This window comes from Astatotilapia calliptera, chromosome 3 (genome assembly GCF_964374335.1).
Source record: "Astatotilapia calliptera chromosome 3, fAstCal68.1, whole genome shotgun sequence".
NCBI lineage: Eukaryota > Metazoa > Chordata > Actinopteri > Cichliformes > Cichlidae > Astatotilapia > Astatotilapia calliptera.
In genome coordinates this window covers 54665612-54682668 of record NC_137424.1, presented here as the reverse complement: position 1 = coordinate 54682668, position 17057 = coordinate 54665612, and the positions used below count along the sequence as shown (strand labels likewise).

At 42.3% G+C, this 17057-nt stretch overlaps 1 protein-coding gene across 1 annotated transcript in view; it reads right to left on the bottom strand.

Annotated features, from left to right (window-relative positions):
* Window positions 1–1460: 1460 nt before the first annotated feature.
* Window positions 1461–17057, bottom strand: part of LOC113014294 (uncharacterized) — a 41501-nt gene continuing 25904 nt past the window's right edge. Inside the window, exons 30-33 of the mRNA XM_080295738.1 lie at window positions 9912–10199; window positions 2080–2196; window positions 1872–1993; window positions 1461–1783 (exon numbers count right to left, since the gene is read on the bottom strand). Of these exons, the coding sequence (XP_080151864.1) occupies window positions 1709–1783; window positions 1872–1993; window positions 2080–2196; window positions 9912–10199 (602 nt within the window). The 3' untranslated portion in view covers window positions 1461–1708. The remainder of the gene's footprint in view (window positions 1784–1871; window positions 1994–2079; window positions 2197–9911; window positions 10200–17057) is intronic.

The window sequence follows — 17057 nt, the reverse complement described above, 5'->3', positions numbered from 1 at the left end:
TTATCATATGACAGTTAAGACACTCACATGTGAACATGTACGTCTGTGATGTGTGTGTGTGACATTTTCTGCTACACCACATATCACTGTGACCTTTCACTGATGTCCCTAGTCACCCCATGTATGGCGTAACCTTTTAACGAACCAGTGTGTAGAAAACAGAGGTGAGCATTCTTGCTAAAGATCTAATCATCTTGCACAATGACAACCATATTGATCTACAATTCTCTAACAGTGAGTGACAGGAGAATGGAGGCTAAGCCGTCATCCCTGTTGGACAGCATCTCCCAGCCCATGCAGGAGACTCTGACAGCACTGAGCAGCTCCTTCAGTGGCAGGCTCTGGCACCCATGATGTGGGATGGAGAGATTTTGCCGGTCTTTTCTTTCCTACTGCTGTCAGACTCCACAACAAAGATTTTGCAGCTGACCAAACACACAAATCCACACATGTGCAATAACACGAAGTGCAATTCTCTTTTTCTGACTAAATTGTATTTTATTCTGTTTTATTGTGTACAGTATCTTATTCTTATTATCATATATTCCAGTATTTTTTCTAAATTTTCGCTGCTGTAACATTGCACTGTCCAGTTTTGGCTGTAACGAAACAAATTTCCCACGTGTGGAACTAATAACGGTTATCTTATCTTATATAAAAATAATAAAATTATAGCACACCAGAAAGATAGTCAGGAATTCTGTGTCATCAAAGATGAAAAAACAGGGTGACACAAAACAAAGGTGCGTGAGAAAGAATCATATACTCTGATGAGGGGACTGATTTATTTTAAATAAATGTACCACTGATGGTCTACTTGTCCTGTTTGTGTTTTGGGGTCTTTGTGTCCGGTTGTCTGAGTGCTTTCCCATTCTCATCTCCAGCCCCACACCTACTATGAGAGGAGGTTAAGCAGATGTGTTGTTCTCACAAGGCACTGCTCCACCTCCGCACAGTGTATTTACATCTCAGTGCCTTCAACCAGCCTCAAACAAACTCTGGGCTTTATTTACTGACCTCTAGTGGCAGTAAGGTGACATTGTTTTTTTGAAATTAGATTTTGCCGTTTTCCATTTGGCATCGTAAACCAAGATTTTGTGTTCTTCTCCGTTAAGCACACTGATTTGCCATGTAATGAAATGTGGTATGTATAATATTACTGTCTCAATGTTAAAATGCTGGGTTAAAGAGTGAAAACAACGACACAGACACTTAAAATTCTCTTAAGCCTTAAACCTCTCTTATCAAGAGTTCAGCTTTCTCATTTTGAACCTCACAGCTTCTTACCGAATTTGGTGGTTTGTTCAGCTTCAAACTTGAGCCAGTGAGTCTGGAAAGTGTGAGACACACTCAGGTTGATGGACCCTTTTCTTCTAAAGAAACTGAAGCCAAAGATGTAAATGACCAAAAAAAAAAAAAGATTTAATATACTATTAACACCTGTCAGGTACCTCCTGATGACCTGTTAAGTAAATTTATTAATTTTTCAATAACATTTTCACATAAAAGATAAAATAATAACAACATTTTAAAACTGTTCTCTTCACCAGCCTGTACAAACAAAAACAAAACAATTTATGAATGAAGACATATCATTTACAACAAAAGGTACCACACGGTGATTAGTTTAGTTTCTGAACTAGTAGGATCAAAAACATTGGCTTGTTCTCCACAGTGATGTGTTAAAATAATCAGTAGATCAGGTCCATCAGTCAGAAACGGAGCCTTGAGACATCTGAGATGACGTTTTTGAAGCTCTTTGTCGACGTTTCTCATAATATTTCTACAAAAAAAACAGAAAAGTGAGAAACCAAACATTGTTAGGCCAAGAGTGTGATTTTGTGTACTGAATGGTGTGTGCGCATGCGTACCTGCAGGTTGTTGTAGTGTTTCTGGCTGCAGCAGTGGAGTTCCTTGGCGGTCTTCTCATTCAGGTAGAAAACAGAGCAGATGTTACAGAAAAATCCTGATTTTGGGATCACAAACTCCTGACCTGCAGAGGAGTAGAAACAGGAAAATTAGACAAGTGTTAACACAGCATTTGAATCGCGTGCGTGTGTGTTTATGTGTGTGTCTCACCGAGGGGGCTATTGGGGTTGAACTGAGGCAGTCTGAAGTCTGCTACAACACACGGAGACTGAGAGCGAGATCGCTTTGCCTCAGGTCCAACAAGCTCCCTCCTGCGTTTGCCCACAACTGAAAATGGAAAGAGCGACACATTAATCATCAACAAATCTGCTGCAGGAGCCACCGGGTTTATAAAATATTAAAATATAACTTAAGTAATTAAACAAATGATTTTTGATTTATTTGAAAAGGTGAAATGTTTGTCAGCCACTTTATTAGGTACACTTGTTTGACTGCTCATTAATGTAAATCTCTAATCGGCCAATCACATGGCAGCAACTCAGTGATCTAGGTATGTAGACATGGTCAGATGACCTGCTGAAATTCAAACTGAGCATCAGAATGAAGAAGAAAAGTAATTTCGTGGACTTAAATGTGGCATGTTTGCTAATCTTAGCATTTCACTGATGGGATTTTCCCAAAGAAGCATCTCTAGGGTTTACACAAAATCGTCTGAAAGACAAAATGAGCAGCAGTTCACTGGAAGAAAATGCACTTTTGAGTTCAGATGAGAATGTAATAACTCAAATAAACACTTATTACAACCAAGGTATGCAGAGGAGTATCTCTGAACACACAGCACATCCAACATTGAAGCAGATGAGCTGCAACAGCAGAAGACCACACTGGGTTCCACTTCTCTAAGCTAAGAACGTAAAACTGAGGGACCAATTCACACAGGATCAGCAACGCTGTAAAAGAAAAAAACGTCTCCATTTCTGCTGTGACATTAGGATGGCAGTGTTAACTGAAAAGACACGACGTCGTACTCTCATCCACAGCGCTTTATTCGTTCCGCCATTTTTCACTCACAACAACAACAACCCTCTCGCGGGCAACAGAACTCTCGCGATAAAACAGAAAATAACAAGTTAACAATCTCCCTCTTTCTTAAAAAATAAATAAAATAAAAGTATAAACACATCCCTGTAAACATTTGTATACATATATGTATATATTTATATAAACAAAAAAACATTTCAAAAGTGCTTTGCTTTACTTGAAGCATACTATCATTGCACACAATAAACAATGGTACATTTGAATGCAAAGACAACTTTGTAAATAAAGGATTACAGTATCCAGAGTCCTTCATCTAGCGCCTTTAGAAGGGCTAAAGGTGAAACTCCCTTTTTTGTCAGACAATCAGCAAGTTGAGATTTTGAATCTGACCAACAAACCTGTCTGATTTTCTTGGCTTGTATGAGCTCTTTAATGCTGCTCATTTCTAGCCTCAGTCTCTTCTCTGTAACCTGCTTAGTAGACTTGAGTGCATCAAACAAGGAATGATTATCAGTCACACAGATCAAAGGAAGAGCGTTCAGACCAGTGTTACCAGTTGTAAGCTCAGAAAAAAGTGTTGCCAGGAAGAGCGCACTGTCTATTCCATCTGACATGGCAAGAGTTTCTCCTGCCAGTGTACTTCTGACCATGCGCCTGATTTTTTTACCCATAAGGACGATTAATGCCCCTCCTTGAGTACCGCCATCAGGAAGGTTGCCAAATGAAGCATCACTGAAAACAATCAATGCCAGATCCTCACTGTTACCCAAGTGCTGAAACTTAAGAGTCACTTTCTCTGCCTTAAGTTTACGGATAACTTTGTTCACTTCATGAATAGACTGTACAGTTGCATCTTTGATATTAGATCCAAGGCTACATGTGTCAAACATAACATCAGGCCTTGTTTGTTTGGCAACCCACAAAATCTGTCCTATTTTTGACCTGAGTTGCTCACGTTCTGTTTCACTTAAGGAAGCCTCCCTCTGTACAGCCCGTGCTGCTTGTAACTGAACCGGTTGTAGGTTGTCAATGTAAAGTTGTTGATGCACCTCTATTACATCATTAACTGTACAAATGTCCATACCAACATAAGAAAAGCTGTCATGTTCTTCACGGCCCACAAGGAAGGTAGATTTCAGTACAGGAATGATATGAGTTGCAAAGTGACTTGAACCAGCCCAAAGGAAATCATCAACGTGACATGCAAGCACTCCTGTAACCTCAGATTGTTCATTCTGCCAATAGAACACTGCAGGATCAACCTGTGATATTTTACCACCAGTTTTGAGCATAATGTCTTTGACCTTATTGTACCAATAAAGTGAAGCATCTGCAAGTCCATAAACACACTTTTTCAGTTTCCATAGAACATTGTCCTTGCCAGCTTCAGGTGGGGGACGAAGATGGACGTCTCTTGACAGTTCCATTCCCTGCAAGAAGGCAGATTTAATGTCCATTGAATTTACTCTCCACTTGTTTTGACATATCACAGCTAGCACCAGTCTGAGGGACTCAGACGCACATGTTGGAGACTCTTTCTGTAGTTCTTTAGTATTTACCTCTTCAAACCCCCGTGCCACAAGTCGAGCCTTTGGGACAACACCATTAGTAGTTTCTTTGAGTGTACAGACCCATCTAGTAGACACACATTTTTGACCCAGGTCTTTCACTTCATCAAACACACCATTACTTTGCCAGCTCTCAATCTCCTGCTGCTTAGCAGAATCAAAGGAAATATCTTTTGTTATGAGTACATCTGCATCTCTGTTTTCAGCTTCAGTGCAAAGACCATCAACAAGTGACATGTCTACAGCTTTCTTTTCACCTTCACTACCATCATGCTCAAGATATTGCACATTGTACCAGTTTTTGTATTGCCCTTTTGCTTTTCCCGCTCTGCCTAGCACTCTGGCTGTGTGTTGAACACCGTTGTCTCTGTTGGTAAAAGCAATCAGCTGTCCTGATCTTAACTTTACATTAGCAGAGACATGATCAGTGGGTGTAGAGGGCTCATTTGCAGTTTGTGTGACAGACATGTTTTCTGTAGTGTTAGTTTCTCTGTCAATAGTGATGTCTTCTTCCTCACTAATACTCTGTTCACCATCGGGTGTGTCAGTGTCATCATTTTCAACTGCGTCTTTGTTGTCATCATCAGTAGTACTGTGTGGTTTTTGTTTATCTCCAGTCTGTGAATCCACTTTAGTCAATCTTGACTGGTGTACTCTTACAAGAGTCCCCCCATGTCTTACAAATACAACAGTTCCATCCTGCCCAATAACTACACCTGGACCCTTCCACTCTGTACAGTCGACTCGTTTGTAGTATACTTTATCTCCTGCCTCATATTTGTCATCTGTAGGCCTAAGTTGTTTGCGTAGTGCTCTCCTGATCCTTTCTGAACACTCTGCCTCAGTAAATGCTTTCCTGGAAGCATGTAATGCTGAGATATGTTCAGCTACTCTTGCACTTACAGTTGTGCCCTCTAAGGCAGGTGGCTTATCCATCAACACAGAAGGTTGGTTGGGGTTTTGGCCAAACACAAGTTGATGTGGACTATAACCATGTACATTAAGCATACTGTTTTTGGCCATAAGGGCCCAGTCTAGCGCAGTGTGCCAGTCACATCCACGTTCCTTTTTTACCTTCAGGAGGATTTCTGTAAGTGTCATGTTATGTCTCTCCAGTAGTCCGTTGCTCCAGGGACTATACCCCGCCGTTGTTTTTACCTCAATGTTGAAGTTTTCAGCCATGTCCCGAATGTCTGTGTTGTTGAACTCTCCGCCGTTGTCTGTGTAGAGCCGTCTGGGGGCACCGTGAATGCTTATCCAGGTGTGAATGAAGGAGTTGACGATCTCTGCAGCTTTCTTTGTCTTTACGATGCTGCCGGCACTGAAGCGTGTGAAGTGGTCGATGATGTGAAGGTACCACACATTGGGCTCCAGCTCATGTAGATCCATCGCTACTGTCTCATTATACTCAGAAGCCAGGGGTAGACCAACAGCAGGTCTCGGCTTGGTTTTGCAATATTTCTGACAAATGTCACAGTCACGAACTATCTCTTGTAGAATAACTGCACATTGTTTATCTGTATTGCCAGAGCTTTGGATGAGCCTCAATAACCTCTCTGCAGATGCATGACCAAACTGCTTATGAAGTTTCACAAGGACTTTCTGTTTCTCTTTTGTAGACATTTCAGCAGTTACCATGAGAACTTCATTTTCATTGCAGTTTTCTGTAGTATTTTCATCTCTAATGTCCACGCAATAGTGTCCCGAACTAGTGAGCTCTAGGGGAACAGGCTGCTTGAACATGACAACACTGTCATTCTCCATGTCTAGAACAGTCCCTGCTTTCTTGAGAGACGTTTTGCTCAGTAGTAGTGGAATGTCAACAGGAACTACTTCACTTTCAATGTCACATTTTGTTTGTCCAATTTTGACTGGAAGTTTCACTTTTCTGCTGGAATACACTACAATACCATCCCCAAAGCGAAATGGTCTGGAGCTGGGGGTTTCTGATTGCAACAGCTTGTTTACTTGGCCTTGGCTGACGTCACGCATGTAACTATCTAGCCACTTCTGACCACAAACTGTACGTGTACATGCAGTATCAATAATGGCTGACCCCAATGCCTCAGTCAGGAAGATTTCAGAGTCTGTCATTGAGGCTTTAGTGTACAAAGTAATGTTACACTCCTCCACTTTCCCATCTTCAGTTAGCTTTACTTGGTCACCATTACGATGAGGACAGTCTTTCGCCCAGTGGTATCAGAATCAGAATCAGAATCAGAATACTTTATTGATCCCTGGGGGAAATTATTTTTTGTTACAGTGCTCCATTTTAAACCAACATTAAGACAAGACAGACAATACGCTAACTAAGAATAGTACAATATATACATATATATACATACATACATACATAAGTCACTTATAAATAAATATTTGGAAAAGAAACATGTGTAGTTGTAGCAGCAAACAGTGTGTTAAGTGGATGCGTTGTACAGGGAGATGGCCACAGGCAGGAATGATTTCCTGTGTCGTTCAGTGGTGCTTTTTGGTAATCTCAGTCTCTCACTGAACGAGCTCCTGTGACTGACCAACATGTCATGGAGTGGGTGGGAGGTGTTATCCAACATTGTCTTTATCTTGGACAGCATCCGCCTCTCCGACACCACCTTGAGGGAGTCCAGCTCCATCCCCACAACATTGCTGGCCTTACGGATCAGTTTATTAAGTCTGTTGGCATCTGCGACCCTCAGCCTGCTCCCCCAGCATGCAACAGCATAGAGGATCGCACTGGCCACAACAGACTCATAGAAAATCCTCAGCATTTTCTGGCAGATGTTGAAGGACCTCAGTCGCCTCAAAAAATAGAGACGACTCTGGCCCTTCCTGTAAAGTGCTGTGGTGTTTTTAGCCCAGTCCAGTTTATTGTCAATGTGTACTCCAAGGTATTTATAGTCCTCCACAATGTCAACACTGACCCCCTGGATTGAAACAGGGGTCAAGTGTTTCCTGGTCTTCCTGAAGTCCACGATCAGTTCCTTGGTCTTTGCCACGTTGAGCTGCAGATGATTCTGCTCACACCACGTGACAAAGGAGTCGACCACAGCCCGGTACTCTGTCTCATCATCCCTGCTGATGCATCCAACCACCGCAGAGTCATCAGAAAACTTCTGAAGATGGCAGGTCTCTGTGCAGTGGCTGAAGTCTGTGGTGTAGAGGGTGAAGAGGAAGGGGGAGAGGACAGTCCCCTGTGGTGCCCCTGTGTTGCTAATCACCTTGTCAGACACACTGTGGGAGACGTACATATTGTGGTCTTCCTGTCAGGTAATCAACAATCCAGGACACCAGAGAAGCATCCACCTGCATCGCTGCTAACTTATCACCCAGGAGGGTCGGCCTGATGGTGTTGAAAGCACTGGAAAAGTCAAAAAACATGACCCTCACAGTGCTCGCCGGCTGGTCCAGATGGGTGAAGACACGATTGAGCAGGTAGATGATGGCGTCCTCTGTTCCGAGACGAGGCTGATAAGCGAACTGAAGGGGATCCAGATGTGGTCTTACTATGGGTCGCAGCTGGTCCAGGATGAGCCTTTCCAGGGTCTTCATGATGTGGGAGGTCAGTGCCACGGGCCTGTAATCCTGGGGGCCACTGGGACGAGGCGTCTTTGGTACAGGGACGAGGCATGATGTCTTCCACATCACCGGGACCCTCTGCAGACTCAGACTCAGCATAAACAGTTTATGAAAGACTCCACACAGCTGGGGGGCACAGGCCTTGAGGACAAGGGGACTCACTCCGTCTGGTCCAGCAGACTTGCCTGAGTGAAGTCTCCTCATTTGCATCTCAACCTGGTATTGAGTGAAGGTGATGGGTGGGGGAGGGGTGTCAGGAATCTCACAGGAGGCAACATGTGAAGAGAGAGGCTGGCACAGTGGTGTGGCTCTGGATTCCAGGCTGACTACAGGTGAGGTTGTGGGGGTGGGAGCAGACGCTGTGGTGTCGAATCTATTGAAAAACAGATTCAACTCGTCGGCTCTATTCTCACCTCCCTCAGCTCCCCTGCTGTTGGTTGGCCTGAATCCAGTGATGGTCTTCATGCCCCTCCACACCTCTCTCATGCTGTTCTGCTGGAGTTTCCACTCCAGCTTCCTCCTGTAATTGTCCTTAGCCTCTCTGATCTTGTCCTTTAGTAACACCTGGATCTTCCTCACCTCCTCTTTGTTGCCCCCTCTGAAAGCCCTCTTCTTGTTGGGCTTTCATATATATATATATATATATATATATATATATATATATAAAACATATATATATATATATATATATATATATATGTTTTATATATATATATATATATATATATATATATAACATATGTAAGTGCTCTGACAAATAGCACATCTTCTTCGCTTGCCAAACTTGTCAAGTGGGTTGGTACCTTGTAGTGGTTGTCGCTGTCCACTCCGCGACGAAGTACCGTTGTTTTGTTTGTATTTGGGACCTTTTTGTTCCGTAAAGAAAACTGCTTCTTGGTTCAGTTGAATTCCGCTGAAAACTCCGGTTACTTTCCCTCCGAAAATCCGTTTCAGTGCAGACTTCATAGACGCAAATGTTAAGTCCGTGCACGCTGTCAGTGCAAGCTGTCGACTTTTCTCATCAAGACTAGCTGTATCTAGAAGCTTAAATGCTAGCACAGCGTCAGGCAGCGTCATGTTGTACTTTTTCATCCGGTTATAACGCTGTTCAAAGTCTATAATGTAGTCTGCCATGGACACGCTGTGGTTCTTTGCAATGGAGTCAAAACACGAGTAGGCTTCATAAGCGCGGTCTTTCTCTTCTCTCTGAAACACCGCGTCAAGTTTTGCAAGCAGTATTTCCATACCGTCATCTTTGTCCAAATCTTCCACGGGTATCTCCATGGCCATTTCTCTGGCTCTTCCCTCGAGCCCCAGCGCCACCGCGAGTGCCTGTTTCTTTTTATCCAGCTCCGTAACTCGTCTCCAGATATTGACTTCATTCTTCCAGCATTCGTATGGCCTGGCTTCATCAAGCTTTGGTGGTACTTTGTAATTGGAAACCATCCTCTGCTACCAATGTTAACTGAAAAGACACGACGTCGTACTCTCATCCACAGCGCTTTATTCGTTCCGCCATTTTTCACTCACAACAACAACAACCCTCTCGCGGGCAACAGAACTCTCGCGATAAAACAGAAAATAACAAGTTAACAGGCAGGGTCAGAAAGCTTGGATCCATCCTGCTTTGTATCAAAATTTCAGGCGGATGATGGTGTGGGATATATTCTTGGCACACACTGGGGCCCTTAGCACCAACCACAAAACATATTACCACCACCACAAGGTAGTGGAAATGCATCTCAAAGCTATTAGTAGGCTAACAGAAGCAGGCTATACAATTTTTCTTTTAATATTCAGTTTACTGTGTTTTCGCTGTCAGAGTGATGCAGTTTGTTGATTTAAAGCAGCTCTTTGTACCTTTAATGCCAACCGTGCTCCATCCATCCTTCTCCTCTCCCTCCTCTGTCTCCTTATCAGGACACTTAGACTCTGGCTGCTGTCCAGCAGAGGCAGGTGCAGCATCAGGCTGGGTCTCTGCTTCCTCTTCGGTCCTCTGGCTCTCCGCCTGGCCGTCACCTGGTGGCGCAGATGAGTCTCGGTCCTGTGATAAAGTGGGATTAACAGAAGCTGGAGGCAGTGGTTCTGTTGTTTCCTCCTCTTCCGTCTCTTTTGTGCTCCCTGGTTTCCCTCTAGCAGATTTTCTCACTGTGGGAGGAAAAAAAACATTAATTAAGCTTCATGTCTCAGAGCTCTGACACGACTTTATCCCAGATGCCAGCCACTGGAGAATATATGTACGGATGTTATGCATTTAAAATACAAAATATGAGTAACTGTATTCCATTATAGTTACTCCTTAAATAGGTGATAATTTATTGAAATAAATGGATTAAACTGCCGTATTTTTCTGTTTCATATGTTAGGCCCTCTCTACTTTTGGTACATTGCTGGAAACCCAAACAAAACACACAATGAGAGGGTCTAATGTAAGTGTCCTGTGTATGTGCGCCAGTTACACGACCTGGAGCCAGCACAAGAGATGGAAAGTTGATTCTGAAAGCAGAGCCTTTCAGCGCCGGCAGCGGGAGACTGAATATATGTTCACAGACATGCTGGTAAACCCGTGTGTCTTATTAGTGGAGCTAATGTGGCTGTAATTAAGGAATTTAATTTAAGACGGCACTACGAGACAAAACGTCAGGATAAGCTGAAAAACCTAAATGCTGAGCAGAAACTACAGAAAGTAGAAGAGCTAAAGAAGAATCTGACATTTCAGCAGACTTTTTTCACCAGAGCAAAATCACAAAGTGAAGCTATTGTGAAAGCAAGTTTTATTGCATCAGAGGAGAAAGCCACATCAGCCCGCTACCACTCTGAAGAGCTGCATGATGGAGGTGTGCAACGTCTTGTGTCCAGACAAAACGCAGATTTTGGCAAATGTGAGCCTGAGCAGAAACGTATGTCAAAGTGAAACTGCCCTGGGACAAACTTGTTGGACTTACAACAGATGGAGCGCTGGTGTTGTGCGGTGAAAAAAGCAGACTAATCAGCAGGATGCTGATGCAGGAGGAGAAATGTACCGGTGAGTTGACAGCATATCACACACCAGGAAAGGCTGTGTGGTAAAGTCCCAAAAATGGAGCATGTAATGATCACCGTAACACAAACCGTAAATTTTATCTGAGCTAAAAGTTTAAATCACCGTCAGTTTCAGTCTTTTATGTAGGAAATAGATTCAGAGTTTGCCGACATTCCTCATCATACAGAGGTCTGCTGACTGAGTTGGGGAAAAGTTCTCAAAAGAGGTTTTGAGCTCAGCAAGGAAACCTGTCAGTTCATGGACATGACATGTATGATGCGGTGAAGGCATTTCAAGTGACTTGCAAAGAAAAGCGTCTGGACTTCTTTAAGTTAAGAGACGTTTCACCTCTCATCCGAGAAGCTTCTTCAGTTCTAAGGTCAAATGGTGGAGAGTCCCAGATATAAACCTAGTGGGAGTTTCCCCCCACAGAGGGACAAAAGGACCCCCTGATGATCCTCTAATCGCCTGAGCCAAGGTGTGAAACTGGGCGTGGGTCCCAATCAGCCAGAGTTTCGGGTGAGTTCATTGTGAAACCTGGCCCCACCTTATCATGTGAATTCCTGAGATCAGATGGCCCAGGATGTGAGTGGGCGTTAAGGCGTCTGGGAAGGGATCTCAAAACTGGATTATAGATGGCAGAGAGTTGGTGTCGTAAACCCCCGCCTCTGTTCAAAGATGGTCGCTCACAGTGGACATAGATGGCTTCTTTCACTCCTCTTTCAAACCATTTGTCCTCTCTGTCCAAAATGTGAACATTGGCATCCTCGAAAGAGTGTCCTTTATCCTTAAGATGCAGATGGACTGCTGAGTCTTGTCCTGTGGAGGTGGCTCTTCTATGTTGTGCCATGCGCTTGTGAAGTGGCTGTTTGGTCTCTCCAATGTAGAGGTCTGGGCATTCCTCGCTGCACTGTACAGCATGGAAAATTACGACACTGAATGGCCCTCGGGTTATTAGTTCCATTCCTGAAGCAACGCCCCAGCTCCGTCTACATGCGGCTCCAACCTTGTGAATGCTTTCATTTATTTTTTCTGGGGTTTTGGCAGCATGTTCATATTTCTAAATTGCAGAATTTTGACAGGATATGTTTTTATGGAGAGCAAAATATTTAAAATTAAAGTTGTTTTTTTTTTAAGTTTATTTAATCTGGAATAATATTCCTGTCTGTTTTTAATTCATATTCATGTTTAAAAAACATTGTTTTAGTGTTCAATAAATGTTTATCTTGTTTGGCCCGCGACCTAAAGTGTGCCTTGATGTTTGGTCTCCTGTGCAATTGAGTTTGACACTCCTGGTCTAAAGGCTCCAACCTAAAGAAACATCTGGAAGTTCTTTTTAAAAAACTAACGTTAGCCTGCTGCAACTACCTTGCTTTAGTTGTGGTAGCTTCCTGGGTTATGTGCCACTTCAGTATCTACGTGACTTATTACTATTACGGAAGGCTACTCGCCACCGAGCAAACATCTTATCTTATGTTAACATACAGTGGGGCAAAAAAGTATTTAGTCAGCCACCGATTGTACAAGTTCCCCCACCTAAAATGATGACAGAGGTCAGTAATTTGCACCAGAGGTACACTTCAACTGTGAGAGACAGAATGTGAAAAAGAAAATCCATGAATTCACATGGTAGGATTTGTAAAGAATTTATTCATAAATCAGGGTGGAAAATAAGTATTTGGTCAATAACAAAAATACAACTCAATATAGGGCTGGGCAATATGACCCAAAATTCATATCTCGATATTTTTTAGCTGGATGGCGATATAAGATATATATCTCAATATATTTTTTTAAAGCCATAAAGTAAGAACAAAAAGAGAGTTCTTAGACAAAGCTGTGTCCCAGATGTCACACAGGCACTTTTATTAACATAGAGCAGATGTACATAAAATTTACTCAAAAATAAATTATGAGCATTTATTAAATAATAACAACAATGTTGTTTTTGTGCATAACAAAAAGCTCACAATTGTGCAACCACGTCTCTTAACAGGTGCTATTTATGGTCCCTAAACACAGTAAGGTAATATTACGTTGAAGCACGTCAACTTTTGAGAAAATGAAAGGATTTTAGTCCGTGCAGCACCTCTGGGCTGCATGGCATTAGCGTGGTTAGCTCGTTAGCGTGGTTAGCTCGTTAGCGTGGTTAGCTAGCTAACACGTTGACGGCGTCCAGCCCCACGCACGGGTCGATGCGCGCAGTAACTCGTTAACGGAGATTTGCCGTGTTGATCTTGTCGCTTCCTGCAGGTGAAGCGATGGGAGAGGAGGGGAGTTGTGTTCAGTGAAGGAGAGGCGAGGCCGAGTAACGTTGTAAAGACGAAAGTGGAGGAAAGAGACGCAAACTTGCGGCTCCACAAGTATAATTATAACGTAACAGACTATATCAATATAAAGGATATTGTCACATCTTATATCTCGTATAAAAATATATCGATATTTTTTAAAAACTCGATATATCGCCCAGCTCTAACTCAATACTTTGTAACATAACCTTTGTTGGCAATAACAGAGGTCAAATGTTTACTATAGGTTTTTACCAGGTTTGCACACACAGTAGCTGGTATTTTGGCCCATTCCTCCATGCAGATCTTCTCGAGAGCAGTGATGTTTTGGGGCTGTCGCCGAGCAACACGGACTTTCAACTCCCGCCACAGATTTTCTATGGGGTTGAGGTCTGGAGACTGGCTAGGCCACTCCAGGACTTTCAAATGCTTCTTACGGAGCCACTCCTTTGTTGCCCGGGCGGTGTGTTTTGGATCATTGTCATGTTGGAAGACCCAGCCTCGTTTCATCTTCAAAGTTCTCACTGATGGAAGGAGGTTTTGGCTCAAAATCTCACGATACATGGCCCCATTCATTCTGTCCTTAACACGGATCAGTCGTCCTGTCCCCTTGGCAGAACAACAGCCCCATAGCATGATGTTTCCACCCCCATGCTTCACAGTAGGTAGGGTGTTCTTGGGATGCAACTCGGTATTCTTCTTCCTCCAAACACGACGAGTTGAGTTTATACCAGAAAGTTCTACTTTGGTTTCATCTGACCACATGACATTCTCCCAATCCTCTGCTGTATCATCCATGTGCTCTCTGGCAAACTTTAGACGGGCCTGGACATGCACTGGCTTCAGCAGCGGAACACGTCTGGCACTGCGGGATTTGATTCCCTGCCGTTGTAGTGTGTTACTGATGGTGACCTTTGTTACTTTGGTCCCAGCTCTCTGCAGGTCATTCACCAGGTCCCCCCGTGTGGTTCTGGGATCTTTGCTCACCGTTCTCATGATCATTTTGACCCCACGGGATGAGATCTTGCGTGGAGCCCCAGATCGTGGGAGATTATCAGTGGTCTTGTATGTCTTCCAGTTTCTGATGATTGCTCCCACAGTTGATTTTTTCACACCAAGCTGCTTGCCTATTGTAGATTCACTCTTCCCAGTCTGGTGCAGGTCTACGATACTTTTCCTGGTGTCCTTCGAAAGCTCTTTGGTCTTGGCCATGGCGGAGTTTGGAGTCTGACTGTTTGAGGCTGTGGACAGGTGTCTTTTATACAGATGATGAGTTCAAACAGGTGCCATTCATACAGGTAACGAGTGGGGGACAGAAAAGCGTCTTACAGAAGACGTTACAGGTCTGTGAGAGCCAGAGATTTTCCATGTTTGAGGTGACCAAATACTTATTTTCCACCCTAATTTACAAATAAATTCTTTACAAATCCTACCATGTGAATTCATGGATTTCTTTTTCACATTCTGTCTCTCACAGTTGAAGTGTACCTCTGGTGCAAATTACTGACCTCTGTCATCATTTTAAGTGGGGGAACTTGCACAATCGGTGGCTGACTAAATACTTTTTTGCCCCACTGTATGTGTGTGTATGTGTGTATGTGTGTCTCGACCTCAAATGCATTCTGTCTCCCCTCGCCAACTAAACTCATGACCTCTTAGCAGATAGAAGCCACTCTCATATGTGTAACAACCTAACTGAAACTATATACGAAATGTATTGAATAAATGCTTTAATCAAATGCCACTAGATACAGTTTGTAACTATATACATCCAGAGAGATGGCAATTGAAAAGCCAACACACTAAGTAGCTGATTAGTACGTTATTATAAACAAACAAACAAAATAAACAAATATTTAAACAGCCATTCCTTCAGTGATGAATATCAATGATATCTGGCCTTATGGAACTCACACAGTGGAGCCATTTTCCCCAGTGTTTTACATATTTCTCATACTCAAAATTCACTAAAATAAGTAATCTTTTCCATATTATGAATCTCCAAAGTTACATCAATACAGCTGTTTAATGTTGGTGGAACCTTTTGGTCAGTGCCTTTTTATTTGCAGCTAGCAGCACACAAAGTAAGTATTTATACATACCCTTTATGTCTGAGGGTATGTATTCTAAAAATATGGATTTGAAATCAAAGTGTAAATATGTACTAAATGTGTTTTGCATCACTGTATGGACGTCTATCCAGTAATTCTTAATATTCTTACAAACCGAAATTATATGGTAGTGGTGTGAGGTTTCGTAGCCACAGTTCCTCCAACATTCACAACTTCCATCATCATAATGCGCCTTTAAAGCTGGGGTAATGAAAAAACAAGCAAAACCTTTCTAGCTGAACTTCCAAATATGTGATTTTGTTCTTCTCCAATGAAAAGAACAAATGTTTTGCCATTCCTCTTCTGTAATCACCAGACCTCCCTCTTTCTCCCATCTTTCTTTTATATACTTGGTTGAATAATTGCTGAGATCATGAAGACTTTTGTATATTTGTGAGATTACACCTTTCCTAATTTCTGACTTATGAGCATTTAAAAAGAGTTGGATAAATGGCCTCGCTGTAGTGGGTATTTGGTTTTTAATGTTTCGAGTATAAAAGTTTCTTAACTGTAAGTATCTATAGTGGTTTTGGTTTTCTAAATGAAATGTTTGTTTTAAAGTTTGGAAACTCACAATTTCATCTTCCTTTACAATACCGCATATGAATGTAATTCCTTTACCTATCCAGTTTTTAAAACTAGGGTCTACATGATTTGGTGTAAATTCCGAATCATATGCACACCATTTTAATATTTTTATATTCTTCTGCAGCTTATTTTCTTTTGCCACCATTTTCCAAACACCTAGTGTGGCCTTAAGCCAAGGATTTCTTATTTTGGAAATGTAGTCCTGTAGATTTCTACCTGTATGTGCATATTGGTTATTGTTTTGCATTCAATTTCCTTCCAACACTGCCCTGCTCATTGCTGAAGTATAGTTTTGGGGGGGAAATTGATGTCCATAAAGACAATATTGATTTGTAAATGATTAACTAACAATTTTGTGTTTGTGCTTAAAGTGCTTTGGCACTCTTTGGCAATATTGTAGACAATATTAAACTTAATCATCACATCAGCCTCCTCTGACGACCTGTTTGCTGCTGCCTGCCGCTGAAAGGCAGTGGCGAGAGGGGACACTTGCGCAGTGCATTCATCACGACATATGTGTTTTCTGGATACATTGTGCTTTTTCAGCGTTCAGAGGTTGATGGCTCTGTGTCAGAGCACTGGCTATGAATTTCAGACGGATCAGGACTTAACAAAAAAGTTATCAATAGTTCTTTTCATCTTTTCTCATTACCCACAGCTACATCCACTTCTATTGGGCCTAGGCTACTCACTAGGGCTGGGTATCATCACTGATTTCTATGACATGAAGGAAATTTTCCTGGCCTGGCTTTTTATAGCAGATAAATATAAGAGAAATATTAAAAAATATTACCGTAAACCGTTTATTTTGCGACACCACGAAACAAACGATAGCGTAAAATGAAACGATAGATGTTTTTATATCGTCATCCGATATATATCGTTATATCGAACAGCCCTAATGTCAGAGGGAATTCATGACGATGTTTATCAAATGTGAAGCGCAGTTTGCTGCTTCTTTTGCTGCTGGATCAGTGAATTTTGGTCTGAGAGAGAC